Source organism: Ursus americanus, chromosome 15 (genome assembly GCF_024610735.1).
Source record: "Ursus americanus isolate L20-20 chromosome 15, mUrsAme1.1.p, whole genome shotgun sequence".
NCBI classification, from domain to species: domain Eukaryota; kingdom Metazoa; phylum Chordata; class Mammalia; order Carnivora; family Ursidae; genus Ursus; species Ursus americanus.
The window spans coordinates 24,035,468-24,050,570 of NC_142141.1; the positions used below are offsets into that span (position 1 = coordinate 24,035,468).

At 40.7% G+C, this 15,103-nt stretch overlaps 1 protein-coding gene across 1 annotated transcript in view; it reads left to right on the forward strand.

The window, feature by feature from the left end:
* Positions 1–9,477, forward strand: part of DCTN4 (dynactin subunit 4) — a 29,797-nt gene extending 20,320 nt beyond the window's left edge. The window contains exons 10-13 of the mRNA XM_045815278.2: positions 1,850–1,904; positions 2,928–3,035; positions 4,452–4,549; positions 6,859–9,477. Coding sequence (XP_045671234.1) covers positions 1,850–1,904; positions 2,928–3,035; positions 4,452–4,549; positions 6,859–7,072 — 475 coding nt within the window. The 3' untranslated portion in view covers positions 7,073–9,477. The remainder of the gene's footprint in view (positions 1–1,849; positions 1,905–2,927; positions 3,036–4,451; positions 4,550–6,858) is intronic.
* The last annotated feature ends 5,626 nt before the right edge of the window (positions 9,478–15,103 follow it).

The window sequence follows — 15,103 nt, forward strand, 5'->3', positions numbered from 1 at the left end:
GAATAATCTTGCTGTTTCTTCTGTTTAGGTTTCGAGTTGCATACCATGAAGTTTAAGACAAATTATAGACCGAGAATCAAGGGTGTTTACGTCAGGGACACAGTGATGGTGTGGTCTGGGCGGTGATTGTTAGTTGATTTTTGGACAGAGAGTCACTGGTCATTGATTACAAATTATAAAATACCTAATTTTGGTAATGATCCAAATTATTAAAGTAAAAAATAACCAAGTATAGCAAATCAAAGAGTATCCCTACAACAATGTTCATCTTATGTTCTGATAACAGTCATTGAGTGGGATAAAAGTGATTATTAGTGTTAATTCCCTGGGACTTGTTAATAGAAGGGAATTTTGTGTATGAAAACCACTTACCAAACAAAAATATTTTGAAAAATTAAAATGTTGTCTTGACTTCAGGGCAAGAAATGCTTAAAGGGAACTAAGTAAGGCAGGAAACGCAGAAACCACTAAAGAAAATAGATAGCTGGCCCTTAGCAAAAACAAACAAACAAACAAACAAACATGAGATGTAAAAAAAAAAAAAAAAATTGACAACAGAATCCTGAGACGGACAATAGAGCAGGAAAGAATATTTGCTACTCCATGACAGATAAAAATTTAATGTCCCTGGAAGACAGAATTCCCACCGATTGGAAAGATAAAAATGGGAGTGGGACAAAGGATTTGAACTGGCAGCTTAGAGAAGAGGAATTTCAAATGGTCAGTGAATACATGGAAAGATGCTGAGACTTGATAGGAAGAGTTTAAAATAATAAAGAGCATTTAGTGCTCATGAGAATGCAGGGAAACATATTTGCATACATTGCTGCTAGGCTTGTGGATTGCTAGAATCTTTTTGGAGAGTGGTCTGGAATATCAAGACAAAATTATATAGACCAAACCAGGAGTACTGTCTTAGGAATCTATTCTGTTGAAACAAAACCACCGTATCTAAAGATACATATGTAAGGATGTGTATTGTAACATTTTAATGGCAAAAAGCTAGAAACCGTTTCAGTGTCAAGCTGATTAACCATTAACAAATAGTTGATTGAGGTACACTCGGGTTGTAGAATATTGTGCAGCAATTAAAAATAAGTCCTTCCACCAGTCAAAAATGTTGAGAAATGCTGGTCTATTCACTTTGGAGGAAAGAATAGGTATGTAAACACTAAGCTGGGATTTGACCCTGGATGATTCTGAGTTCAAACTAAGCACATGTGAGTGTAGTATTCTCTTGTCTTACTTAAAGAGGCAGCAAAACATAGTGGTTAAGGGGAAGAACCCTGGAGGTACACTGCCTGAATTTGAATCCTGGCCACTCACCAGCAAGTTACTTCTCCCAAGCCGAGTTTCTTCATCTCTGTAATAGGGGTGATGATGATAACACCTGTCTCATGCAGTCACGGTGAATATTGCATAAGTTAAATTTAAAGTTTTCAAAACATTGCCTGGCACGTAGTGCTTTATAAAAGTATGTGGTAGTGTGTTTCTACCTCTGCAGTGTGTTACTAAGTCAGTCATGGGTCCTGTAAGCAGTTGCCTTTTAGATTTACAAAAATGGATTAATAAAATCTCAAAAAATGTATCTAGCAAATGTATAAGGAAGATATCATGATGCACACAGATATATAGGCTCTAAAAAGAAGTGTACATACGATTTCAGAAAGAACTCATTACTAGTTGGTTTCATGTCTTAAGTTCTTACTGTGATGGTATGATTCATAAAAATTCTTTTTCTGTGACATGTTTTAATTGAAGAAATTTTTGCTGAAATCGCTTAAAAACAAAGTAACAATAATTTTAAAAGACTTCAGTGAACATTAATATATTTTTTATTCACACATAGCAATTATATCCCAGAAGTGAGAATCATGTCAATTCCCAACCTTCGCTACATGAAGGTTAGTACTTTGCTTAATAGGAAGACAGAGGATTGATCAGAGATGTGTGTGTATGTGTATGTGGGTGGCTGTGTGTATTTAACATGAGATTCGGGAGCAAGGGATAGAAAGGAAAGTTTGACATCAGAAAGGGATTGGGATTTTTTATTCCTTAAGCTGGGATTCTTGGCAACAGCATCTTTGACATACATGTAGAAGGAGCAGCCTGCACATTATGTAAAGACGGAATCATGGGTGGGGAAAGAAAGAAGATGTTTTACCCCACAGACATCTTTAGCTCTTCTCCAGCCAGGAGACTCTCCACATCCCATGTCTGTGCGTGTATCAGATACCAGGAACCAACCGATTTCTTCTTTATCACAGCCCCTCTCTTCTTTGAGTTCCTTATCTGTGCTCCCTCACCCCCACCATGAGTTGTAGAATATTCTGGAACAGCTACTTTAGTTCTTTCCTTTCACGCTGCTTATGAAGACATGTATGGAGTCCATGCTCATCTGAAAGATTTCACTAATCTCAAGAAAGTACCAAACAAGGGCAAATTATGAAGAAATCTTACAAGTCTTTTAGGGTCCTAATGAATGATTTTTTCTATGACTGGCAACCCTGTGGCTCTCATACTTTATTTATGAGGACTTTCAGACTAGGCAGACTAAGTTATTGCTCAGGAGTCCTTAAATGGAGGACTGGATGGAGCAAGAGTTGTAAACTTTAATCACTTAGATAATGTACTGTCCTCAGAATTTCTGAATCTAGTACCTGGCCCTTTCTTTGGTATCTGCCCCATTTCCTCATGTAAATTAAGTAACTCCAGAGCATGTGTAGCCTAATACATCAGAAATAGAACAGGAGTCCACGAGCACTTAGGGAATGTGGTGATGTAGAGGTGTTGGTGCGTGTTACTGCTCAGGAGTAATGGGGGGCAGGGCAGGAGGTGATGGTTTTGTGAAATGCTCGGTGCACTAAGAAAGTGGACCTAGGTGGCAGTAGTGAACATGTCTGAGAGAGGCTTGTCCTGTTCCCCAGGAGAGCCAGGTCCTCCTGACGCTTACGAATCCAGTGGAGAACCTCACCCACGTGACGCTGCTGGAGTGCGACGAGGGGGACCCGGATAATATCAACAGCACTGCTAAGGTAGGAGCATTTTGCCTCATCCTGAGGGACCCTGACTTTTCCTGGAGGGGCCTTTTGACCTGGCTTAAGGGACTCCATGCTGTCTTCCATTTCCACATCCAGGCAGTCATCACGTTCTTTTGATTTCACCTCCTGAGTTTTGTTTTATTTTGTTTTACTTTATGAACAATCACACTGCCACTGCCCTGTTTGAAGGTCTCATCTTTTCTTACCTGGACTGTGTCAGTGACGTCCTTGCTGACCTGTTTGGAATCCACCCCTGCTTCCATTCCAGCCTATCATCTGTCTTGCCACCAGAGTGATCTTTTCTGAATCTAACTTTGGTTATGGCTTACTGGTCATTTGGCATCCCTCTGACTTAGGGAGGAAATCCAAATTCCTCAGCATAGCAGAAGAGGTTCTCAATGGTCCCCTGTCTGTCTGTTCTTCCAGGATGACCTTCCTCAGATCCCCAAATCTAGCATCCTCCAAATCATACATATTAATGCATATAATCCAAGCAGATGCAATGGTTATGAACTTCTGTGCTGGAGAATTCCAGATGCCATTCTTTCTACCTAGAGTGCCATTCCCTGATGTACATACCCACACCTCTCTAAGACATACTTAGGCTTCAAGACTCCTAGGAAATAAGATGTCCTTTTAAACGCTGGCTTGCCTCCTCTAGATGCCCTCCACTTAGATACAGTACACATAGCACTAACTATTAAAACAGGTGATTTTGACTTGCAGTAAATATTAGTTGAATGAAGAAAATATGGCCTTTTCTTAATTTTGCTACTTGGCGATTCATCTAGTATTTGAAATCTTAGATCAAGAACTTTACTCAGTGGGCAATCTATTACTGACTCATAATTCAGCAGGATACTCAGAACAAAAATTGATAAAAATGATGCCTATATCTTTAATTAGTTGTTACTCAAAGAATACTTATTAGCAGAGAATTTCTTTACCCCCTTTTTCTTTTTTTCCTTCTGCTTTTTAATGATTTCACTTTATTAGCGTCACTTTCAAAGAGAGTGGACACTAATCTGTCCTTGCTCTTTTTAGTAACACTAATAGCCTGTTCCCATGAGACAGAAATCTGTTCCTGATGTACACACCCAGCCTGTAGACTTGCTCCCTTTCTTTCTCTTTATACCTCCGCAGCCTCATTTGTATCCATAATTACAAACGTGGTTGACATTGTTATCTGCTGACCTCTGACATAACAAAGTTGAGGCTTTCCCTAGAAATGTCTGTGTTCCTAAACAGCATGTTTCTAAACTCTGTATAAGTGAAATAATACTGTTTCTTGAAACTTGAAGCTATTTCTGTATGTTTGGGTCGGTGTACTACTGCATTGTATTCTGTTGAGTGAGTGTCCTGTAGCACATTGACCCATTCCGAGGCGACCCTCTCTGTTTTACTTTCCAGGTGGTGGTGCCTCCCAAGGAGCTCATTTTAGCTGGCAAGGATGCTGCAGCGGAGTATGACGAGTTGGCAGAACCCCAGGACTTTCAGGACGATCCTGAGTGAGTGATCTCTTAGTGACCACCCCCCCCCAACATACCACAGTTGGCTAATATAGGAGGCCCACTTACAGATCCCAATTTTCTTATCTTGATTTTTTTAAGATGATTTTTTCTTCCTGTTTGTAAAAATAATTACTGCAGAAACTTGCAGAATATTTTTTAAACTATGGAGAAGAAAATAAAATCCCACTGCCAAAGATAAGCACCATTAACATTTTGGTGTTTGTCCTTCCATATATTTCTTCCATCATTGAGTCATTTTGTAAGCAGTTTCTAATCTTTGTTTCCATTTAAATAGTAAATATTTTCCCCTGTTAATAAAAATTTTCAAGTGCATGATTTTTCATAGTTGTGGACAGGATACAGTATTCTCTCCCTGTAGTTTTATCGTCCACTTACGTCTCCCCGCCTCCCCTTTGAGTAATAGATTTGACTTTCTCTTACCTAATAACTGAGAAGTGAAAAACCAAACTTTTCCCTGGGTGAGGATACATCAGTCAGGATCCAGTCTAAAACCGCAGTGGGTACTGCCCCTTCCTGGGTGAAGAAGCACTGCTGGAGAGAGGCTCGCAGGAACCACACACACAGGCAGTTCTTGGGCAGGAGCAAGCCCCTTCCCCCTCCAGGTTCCTAGTCTCCTTTAGAGCTCCTTCATTTGACATGAGCCTGACAGGGAGCCAGCCTACAAAGCAGAGACATGGACAGCAGAATCCTGTGTCACAAAGCAAGATATAGAGGGTGGGCTTGGAGCTGAAAAGAATAGCTTCGTTTACTGGCACAAGGAGCACGTAAGGTTTTCTCAACAGAATGATCCAAAGCTCCCTCAGCAAGACATTAGGAAGAAGAAATAACGTGGGATGGTGGAAAAAATAAAGGGCAAAGATGAGTTAGTGCAGTGATTGCCAGACTCAACTTCAGAAAGCACCAGGGCAGGTGTTGCGTTTTGTTTTGCTCTATAGAGTCCCAGGCCCCACCCCAGAGAGTCTCTTTGGCAGGTCTAGGGGGAGAAATCTGCTTTTTTTTTAAAGCTTCCCAGAGATCGGTGGTTGCCTGGGAAATTAGGCTAGAAAGACACTGACTTCTTCCTTTTTACTATTTTTTTTTAAAGATTTTTATTTATTTATTCGACAGAGATAGAGACAGCCAGGGAGAGAGGGAACACAAGCAGGGGGAGTGGGAGAGGAAGAAGCAGGCTCATAGCAGAGGAGCCTGATGTGGGGCTCGATCCCAGAACGCCGGGATCACACCCTGAGCCGAAGGCAGACGCTTAACTGCTGTGCCACCCAGGCGCCCCCCTTTTTACTATTTTTAACTGAGTTTTTTTTTTTTTTTTAATGAATCCTACAAATCAAGGGTTTAGTTATTTACTACAGTACAAAATGCATTGGGTTAATACAATACAGAATGCATTCTCTGTAATCCTTGCTTTATGTGGATCCTTAAATGACATTAATTCAGTATAGAAATTTGTTAAACCAAGGTCACCTGCTGGAAAGATCTGAGATATCAAATTCTAATTAGATTACCTGATAGAATTAATAAAAAATTGAATTAATTATACTTCACATTGCACTTTTAGGACTTTCAGATATTTGGAAATTAATACTATATAATACTATGTAAATGTTTAAATCCAGTAACTTTTCTTAGAGTATTATTTGAATAGTAGATCAAATTCTGTTTCATTGCCCTTTGACTTTTTGTTTGAAGCTAAGTTATTAAAGCACAAACTTCAGGTGCATGTCAGAGAAAATCAAAATGGAAATCTCAACTCTTTAAAGAGATTAATTTTCTATTCTAAAAATTTCTAATTTACAGAGCTTATTTACAAAAACACTAATTTTATGGTGTTCCAGAAATTCCTTTAAAGCCCTGAGTTACTATCAGTCTGTATCCTAGAGAAACATTATCACATAGAGAAGATCTATACATACCAGCATGGAAAGGTGTTTGTGATAAACTGCGTGGAAAAAAACCAAGTTAACAGAATAAATAGTGTGTCCCTTTTGTGTCGGTTAAAAAAGCAGTGTAAACTCATAGAAAAATATCTAGTAGGTTAAGAACCAAGTGTTTGTAGTTTTTCCCTGTGTGTTGAAGGGGAAAATAAGGGAAGACTTACTTTTTCCCATTTGAATTTTTTAGGACTGTATTTTACTTTTGTAATATTAAAAAGATTGACATTTTGCTGAAGGAACTCTTTATTGCTAATAAACGAGATGGTGGTCATAACTTGTCATCAGAGAAAATGTAAGTTTTAGTGGCTTGGCTGACTTGTGACCTGCCTAATACTGTACTTATTTTTTCCATAGCATTATAGCCTTCAGAAAGGCCAACAAAGTGGGTATTTTCATCAAAGTGACCCCACAACGTGAGGAGGGCGAAGTGACCGTGTGCTTTAAAATGAAGCATGATTTTAAAAACCTGGCGGCCCCCATCCGTCCCATCGAAGAAAGTGACCAGGGCACAGAAGTCATCTGGCTTACCCAGCATGTGGAACTCAGCTTGGGCCCGCTTCTTCCTTAAAGGTGCCACTGGTGGGGCAAAGGACACCATGAGCCCACGTTAAAATGTGGAAGCCGCTGCTTCATTAAGCCTTGTTCGTAATGATGTACCCATGCACTACTGAATCCTGTTCCTGGGAGGGTGGGGGCACTGGCAGGGCAGTAGGAACACAGGCTAACTGCTGTTCCTCTCGCTCTCACTTCTGTTAATACCAGTAAATCTGTCTTCCTCACTGAACCCTGCACGTCGAATAACAACAGCATAGTTCCCTCCCAAGAAAGGGGATGGCTGTTCTTTGGAGGGGCATTAGATTTACCACCTGAGAAATTGACCATACTATCTCCCAGTCTGATCTCAAAAAGGATCACAATCTCACAGATAAGATGATAACCGCAAGGCAGACCTGCTGTTAACGATCCAGCATTGGTCTCAGCTGCTATCTGCATTCCATGTAGCTATAATCTGGCAGTCTAAACATATCCCTTCACTTGCCATCATGGCTCCCATCTTGCTGAGGTTTCCACTGGACAGAAAAATAAGAATTGTCACATTGTCTTTAGTTGTGTGGTGTTTGGGAAAACCCGTGAGATTCTTAAGGCGCTCTCATTTGCCCTCTTCTAAGTAAATACAGGATGCATATTTATCGGGTGCTCTTAAAATTTTTTTTCATTAGAATATGGAACTTTTTCTTTTAAGAATTGGAGAAGCAAGCAATCACATGTCATGTCAAGGGGGTGGCGAATTCCATTCATTTTAAATGTTGCCACAATGTCCTGGTAAGGTTAACGTTGTCATCCGGAGGTAGCCCTTCTATATCTTACTCCCTCCCCCTCCCCTCTGCTCTGCCTTTTTAACTCAATAAGTTGTTCTAAATACTTGGCACCTGGAAAGAGGCCAAAGAAAACTTGGTAGACAAGTTCACTTCTGGAATGCAGAAAACATTTTAAAGGTCAGATTTTTAGCATGATCCCAACTAATGTTCTTTCCATTGATTTGAAGGGGAAAAAAATAGCATTTACAATCTCTTGAATCGCAGACTGGATATTGAGATAAAGAACCTTTCCCCTTCCTGAGTTGAAGACTTTTATCATATGGTGTGTCAAATAAGGGCGTTTTGACTGTAAACCATAAAATAGTTCAGCTAGTGGCCCAGAATACTTGCTGACAGCACACATGCTGTTTTCTTTTGTTATCCTGGAATTGGCTTGCTAACCTTAATTTCTGTGACGTTTTCTAAAATGAGACTTGACCAAGTAGACCACCATCTGCACCACATTTTCTGTAAATGTATTGTTAGCAAGTGGCCAACATTTTTGGGGAAAAGAGAAATTTCCTGTTTATCCTGGTTTTGTTTTTAAGTTCAAGCCTTTAGTTTAAAAAAAAAAAAAAAAGATACATAGTAATCTAGAATACAGACAGGACATAGTAACTTATTAGCTCCCTCTGGAAGATAAAAATATTTAGGAAGCCTTTGAAAGACACTAAATTGTACTGGAAAGGTCAAGCTGACTTTATGAAACAATATTCCACAGAGTAATATATATGCTGCAGTATAAGAAAAAAATACACATATCTCTAATATGATGACAATAATAAGTAAGGTTTTTAGCCTCTTAGGAGGGTGGGACAGGGACTTGTGTAATGACAAATTTGCAGACTAGAGAAATAGTTTAATTTTTTGTGATCCCACAGAGTGTTGGTTTTTATTTCACTACCTACTAGAGCCTACTCGAAGCCATTGCTCCACATTGCCAGTGGAGGACCCGGATGCCGAAGGAGAAAATGGCTTCCTGTGTTTACACATTTGCAGACTACACACTCTTGTATATTGTGCGTTTATGGCATGTAGCTAGTATTTGTTCCCCAGAGTAATAGTGTTGAAGTAATGGGTCTCATCAGCCCCATGTGACACAGAAACACAAAAATACTTTTGATCATAGAATCTTTTTTTCTTCAGAAGCCAAATTAACTTGAAGAATAACAGAGACATTGTTTTAATGTTTCCTCAAAATGGTTTTCAGTGCAAGCCAGTATTCTGTGTATCAGTAGAAACGAGTCAACACCTGCAGCTGGTGAATTCAGAATTTTATTCGTTGCTTTTTTACATTAGATCCGGCGCAGGATTGTTAGTGCATAGGCCGTGTGCACCACTGCAGGCGAGTGGGACGTCGTTAGCACTAGAAACTACAGTTTCGGAAACATAAAGCTCAGTTAATTTCCATGTGTGATTTAATTAGCCCACTGAGGTTTCTTTTGTTCAGAGGGCTTATAGGTGTCATGAGCTAAATAAATGTCATGCATATTTGTGAAGAAACATCCTTTTTGGTCCCTTTTGGGAATGAGAGGCACTCCTTGATCTTTATGAATTACAGGTTCCTGTTTTGCCTTATAGCTTAACGTAGTGAAATAAAGCAGACAAAGCTTGAGTGTGTCTTTCATTTGCTTTCATGAGGGCTGAATGAAATAGCGTGGCTCAGAGTCAGAAGACTGGCTTGGAGCGAAGAGAGTTAGTAGAGAGTCGGTGGGGCATGCTCCCTCTTCCATTTCTTTAAATGAACTAAGCAGAAACCTCCTGTCAAGTTAGTTCACTATAACATAGAGGTAGATGATGGCTTGGGCTCCATATAAACATATTCACAGAACCATTATATAAATGTTATGTTGTTAGGTCTCTATCAGCTTTTACCCCGGGTCATTGCTCCCAAAGATCTCTTTTCAGATATCTGAAATGGCGCACCCGTGACAGGTAGCCTCTTCTCCCCCTTCCCCTGTTCTCCTGGAACTCTTCCTTCCCTCCTGGTACTATAGATGAACTGTTGACGCTCCTGTCTGGCGCTGGCCCCACCACCTAGCACAGCTGTTCGCATCCTCTCACCTGTTCAAGGATATCATTTCAGCAGTTCTCCCTCTGCTCTCCGTCTTTCCATCAGCGTGCTAGGATTTGTCTCAGCTTAGAAAATGACCTTACGCCCCTCTTCAGCTGCCACCCCATTTCTCTACTGCCTTTACAGCAAAACTCCTTCAAAACCCTTGAGTAGCTCTCCTCTTCTCACCTGAACCCGTTCCGCTTAGGCGGCCACTCAGCACATCACACTGAAATTGCTCTCAAGTTCAGCAATCCACACTGTTAAATACGTGGCTGATTCTCAGTCCTTGTCTGCTTAATCTTTCAGTAGCATCTGGCAGCTGATCTCTGCCTTCTTGAAAACCTTTCTTGGTTTCCAGAACACAAAGCTCCTGGTTTTGCTTCTACGTCAGTGGCAACTTTTCTTCCATAAGGAGTGTGCAGAGTCTCATTTCTTACACTTTTCTCTCTGCTCACTCTTAGTGATCTCACCGTTTTCAGACCATCTATTCAATTTACATACCGGGGCACTTGGTAGCTCAGTCAGTTACGGGATGGACTCTTGATTTCGGCTCAGGTCACGATCTCAGGGGCATGAGATCAAGCCCCACATGAGATCACGTCCAGTGCAGAACCTGTTTAAGTCTCTCTCTCTCTCTCCCTCTGCCCCTTCCCCTGAGTGCACTCTCTGTCTCTCTCAAATAAATTTACATACCAACTCTAGACTAGTCTGAAAGCTCAAAACCACAATAGACTTTCTCTCACCACATCTGCCTCTCCTGCATTCACCCTTAGCTAAATGGCAACTGTATCCTTTCAGTTGCTCACAACAAAAACCTTGCATCAACCTTGACTCTTCACATGCCATGTGCAATAAGTCAGCAAATCCTATCAGCTCCATCTTCAAACTGTGACCACTTCACACCCTCTCCACCATTACCCTGGCCCTAACCCCACCCTTTAGTCAATGTTCAACACAGCAGCCAGAATGAATAAGGCATTTTTCCACTTCGAACTCAGGCTTTTTAGCTTGCTCGAGAGCAAGACAAATACAAACTCCTTACAATGGCTAATGAGGTCCTACATGATATGAAACCCACCCCCCACTGCTGCCTCCCAGAATTCATCCATTACTTCATGCTCCACCCACCCGAGCCACACAAGTCTCTGCTATTCTTGAGTTACCCTGGCAGGCGTTGTCTCAGGGCCTTTGCACCAGCTCTTCCATCTGCTTAGAATACTCCTCCCAGATACCTGTGTAACTCACAACCTCATCACAGTCAGGCCTTTGCTCAAATACTTCCTTCTTAGGAGGCTTTCCCTGACCACCCTATTTTGTGGTTTAAAAACTGCCCTCCCCTAAGCATATTCCCTATCCTCCTTGGCTGTGTTCCTTTTTTTTTTCCATAGCACTAAACACCAGCATAATATATACTTTATTTTCTGACACATCACACTAGAACATAAGCTCTACAGTGCAGGGATTTTGTCTCTTTTTTTTTTTTTTTTTAAGTTGCTGTATCTGCAGAGGCTAGAATACGTGACAAATAGTAAGCACCCAATATTTGTTAAATAAATTAATGTCACCCTTTCCCTTAGGTATGTAGCTATTGATCTTTTAGCTTTATTATTTTTTTTAAGATTTTATTTATTTGAGAGAGCGAGCACAAGCCAGGTGAGGGGCAGAGGGAGAAGCAGACTCTCGAGCCCGATGTGGGGCTTGATCCTGGGACTCTGGGATCATGACCTGAGCCTTAGGCAGATGCTTAACCCACTGAGCCACCCAGGTGCCTTTTTTTTTTTTTTTTAATCCACATAAGCCTCTTTTTTATCATAAGCCAAATACCTCATTTGCTTTGAGCTTTCTTGTTCTGGTGTTTTCTCTACCTAGAATATTCTTCCTTATTTCTGTACCTTCTCCAGAATTACTTCCCTGCTCTCCCTTCCCATCTCTCCCTTACTTCCATCTAGACATGACTTTGATCCACAGCACTGTATCTCTCCGGGGCATTTACCTCTTCCTTTATGGGGTTTTGTATTTGTGTAGCCCAGTTACTGGATTGCAGACTCTTTCAGATTCAAATTCAGGCCCCTATATCATCTGTCTCCCCTTTACTCCATTGAAAGAGCAGCCTGGACAAAGAAACAAAACTCAGAGCTGAGTAGCTTGCTCAGTGGCAATACTTAACTTTGTTTATCCTCATTTTCTGGCGATCAGGGACATATAGTGAAATATATTTCACAGTGTGAGGCATCTACACAAGATAATGCTTTAAGTATTAAATGAAAGTAAATAATATGGAATCAGCCAGTGAAAATAGTTTCCTCATCCTTTTTAGCCCTTTCTGTTAGGGAAAAAGTATCAATGCTCATGTTTGTAACATCTAACACATCCTCTTTTTTTAAAACCTAGGCATCTAGTTCAGAGCCTTTGGCAGCCAACAGTAGCTGCTTACTAAAAAAATACTGTTTCATTTTCACTGTACTTGTTTTTAAGGCTACATCTAAACATGTGATACTAATTTTCATTTACAGAAGTGATAAAAGTGTTCCTCTTAAACTGTATTTAAAATGAGGTCACTCAGAAGTGCACTTCTGCCTATGATACAGGTATCTGGAAAGAGTGTCACTCCCCACTGAGAAAAGGTGGATAGATGATAAAATCATAGATTTTATTGGATCTATCAGAGAGCTGATGTGGGAGAGCAGCCAAATAGCCTGAATTTCACAGAGGGACAGACCCTTCCAAGGAGAGATCAGACTTGTAGACTGGCTCACCTGTAGCACAGCATGAGAGGAAGAAGTGTTGATCATGATGTGAGCAATAAGAGGAAATGAACGAAAACCTTAAAGAACTGTTAAAAAGGTCAAACTTGGGCTAACATGACAGTGTAAGATCCCTGGGAGCCTAAGACACTAAGGGAGCTTGCATGCACTCACAAGCTCTTTCCAAAATCCCCACCAGGTATTGATGAGAAAGACCTGCCGGGAGGGGAGGATGCTGGGGCTCTACAGAGCTTCCTTCGTTTGGAGGCATGCAGGAGAGATCTGCTGCTACTGTGGGAAAGGCAGGAGAGCTTGCATCCTCCTGCCCAGGCTCTTCCCTCATAAGGAGCAAAAAAGGCCTAAGCCACTCAGGGAGGAACAGAAAATCGTGTCTCCCCAGGGCACAGGTAAAGACCCACTGCTGCTGGGATCTGGTAAGAAAAAACCTCTACTCTTGGAGTTGGGGGACAAGATTCAGTCCTAAGCCCCAGGATTCCATACCAACCAACACCATTAGAATTCTACCACTGCGAGAAGGACAGGAAACTCTCCCCCACAAGGCCAGCTACAAACACAAGTCATGGTTTGGCTGCCACAGACAGGAGGGGCAAGAATGTTGAGAAAAATCCATTTCCAAGGCCTGGCCACAAAGGACCTACTAAAGACTGAGGCTGAACCCAAACAAAGAAGCCCCAACCCATCCCCAACTACCAGCCTAGCAAGGAGCTAATAACAAATAACAGCTGCTGGGGGGATAGGCAAGGCCATAGAGACTTACCACTATGGTTCAGGTGTGCAGAACAGCTGAAAGCTAAGGATGAAATATGAATGCTTGAGAAAAGTTCTTCAGCCCCATCCTAAAGCACAAAATAATGCTAGAGGATGTGAAATCTGTAATGCACTGAAAGCAACCATAGCAACAACAAAACCCAAACCCAGCTCAGTTCCTGACTGGATTGAACCAAATCCCACACAAATAGCCTGACAGACCTGATCTGCCCATTTCCAAGTATTAATACTGTCTACCTCAGTCTACTGTTACATAAGCAATGACTGGCATTCAATAAAAAATTTGAGTTACACAAAGAAGAAAAAACAACTAATTTTTCATAGACAAAACAATAAGACCATATACAGATATGACCCAGATGTTGGAACTATCAGCCGGGGACTTAAACTCTAATTAATATATTGAAAAATCTAGTCGAAAACATGCGTAATATATATCCTCTATGGTCTCATCAGTAGACTCATCATAGCTGAGGAAATAATCAGGAAACTTAGAGATAGGTCAATAGAAATTATCCAAACCGGACCCCCCCCCCCGCAAAAAGAGTGAAACCACACAGTATTCAAGATCTATGGAACAATATCCAACATGTATAACTGGAGTCCCAGATGGAGAAGAAACTAGGCAGAAGAATATTTAAAGAAATGATGTCTGAGAGTTTGCAAAACAGGGGTGCCTGGCTGGCTCAGTCGGAAGAGCATGTGACTCTAGATCTCAGGGTTGTGATTTTGAGCCCCATGTAGGGTGTAACGATTACTTAAACAATTTTAAAAACTTAAAAAAAAAGGATTTGCAAAACATAACAAAAGATTAAAAAAAAAAAAAAACATAGGGGCCCCGCGCTGGCTCAGTCAGTAGAGTATGCGACTCTTGATCCTGGGGTCCCAGGTTCCAGCCCCAGTCTGGGCATAAAGTTTACTTAAAAATAAAAAAAGGGGGGTGCCTGAGTGGCTCAGTTGGTTAAGCTTCTGACTCTTGACTTCAGCTCAGGTCTTGATCTCAGGGTTGTGAGATCAAGCCCTGCTTCCGGCTCTGTGCTGGGCACGAAGCTTGCTTAAGATTCTCTCTCCCTCCACCCCTCCCCCCACTAGGAAAAAATAAAATAAAATCTTTTTTTCAAGATAACAAACCATAGATTCAAGAAGCTCAGATAAATCCAAGAACTTTCTCATACAGGAAAATATATACTTACCATTTGATCAAGTAATCCCACTCCTTTGTATTTACAAATGAAAACGTATGTCCATACAACATGTATGTGAATGTTTATAATGGCTTTATTTATATTCACTGAAATCTGGAACAACTCAAATGTCTATCACCTGGCATATGGATTTTTGAAATCCCCCTGGTACATCCATACATTAGAATTCTCAGCAATAGAAAGGAACAAATTACTGATACATGTTAACAATATGGATTTGTGGCTTCACCATTTATTAGTTACACAACCAGAAGCAGCAAGTTACTTAATTTCTCTAAACTTGTTTCCTTTTCTATTTAAAAAAAAAAAAAAAAAAGACAATCATACTTGCCTAGAGGGTAGTGGCTGCCAGATAAAATACAGGACATCCAGCTACATTTGACTTTCAGATAAACGAGTCATTTTTTAGTATAAATATGTTTGGACATTTTTATACTAAAATATGGT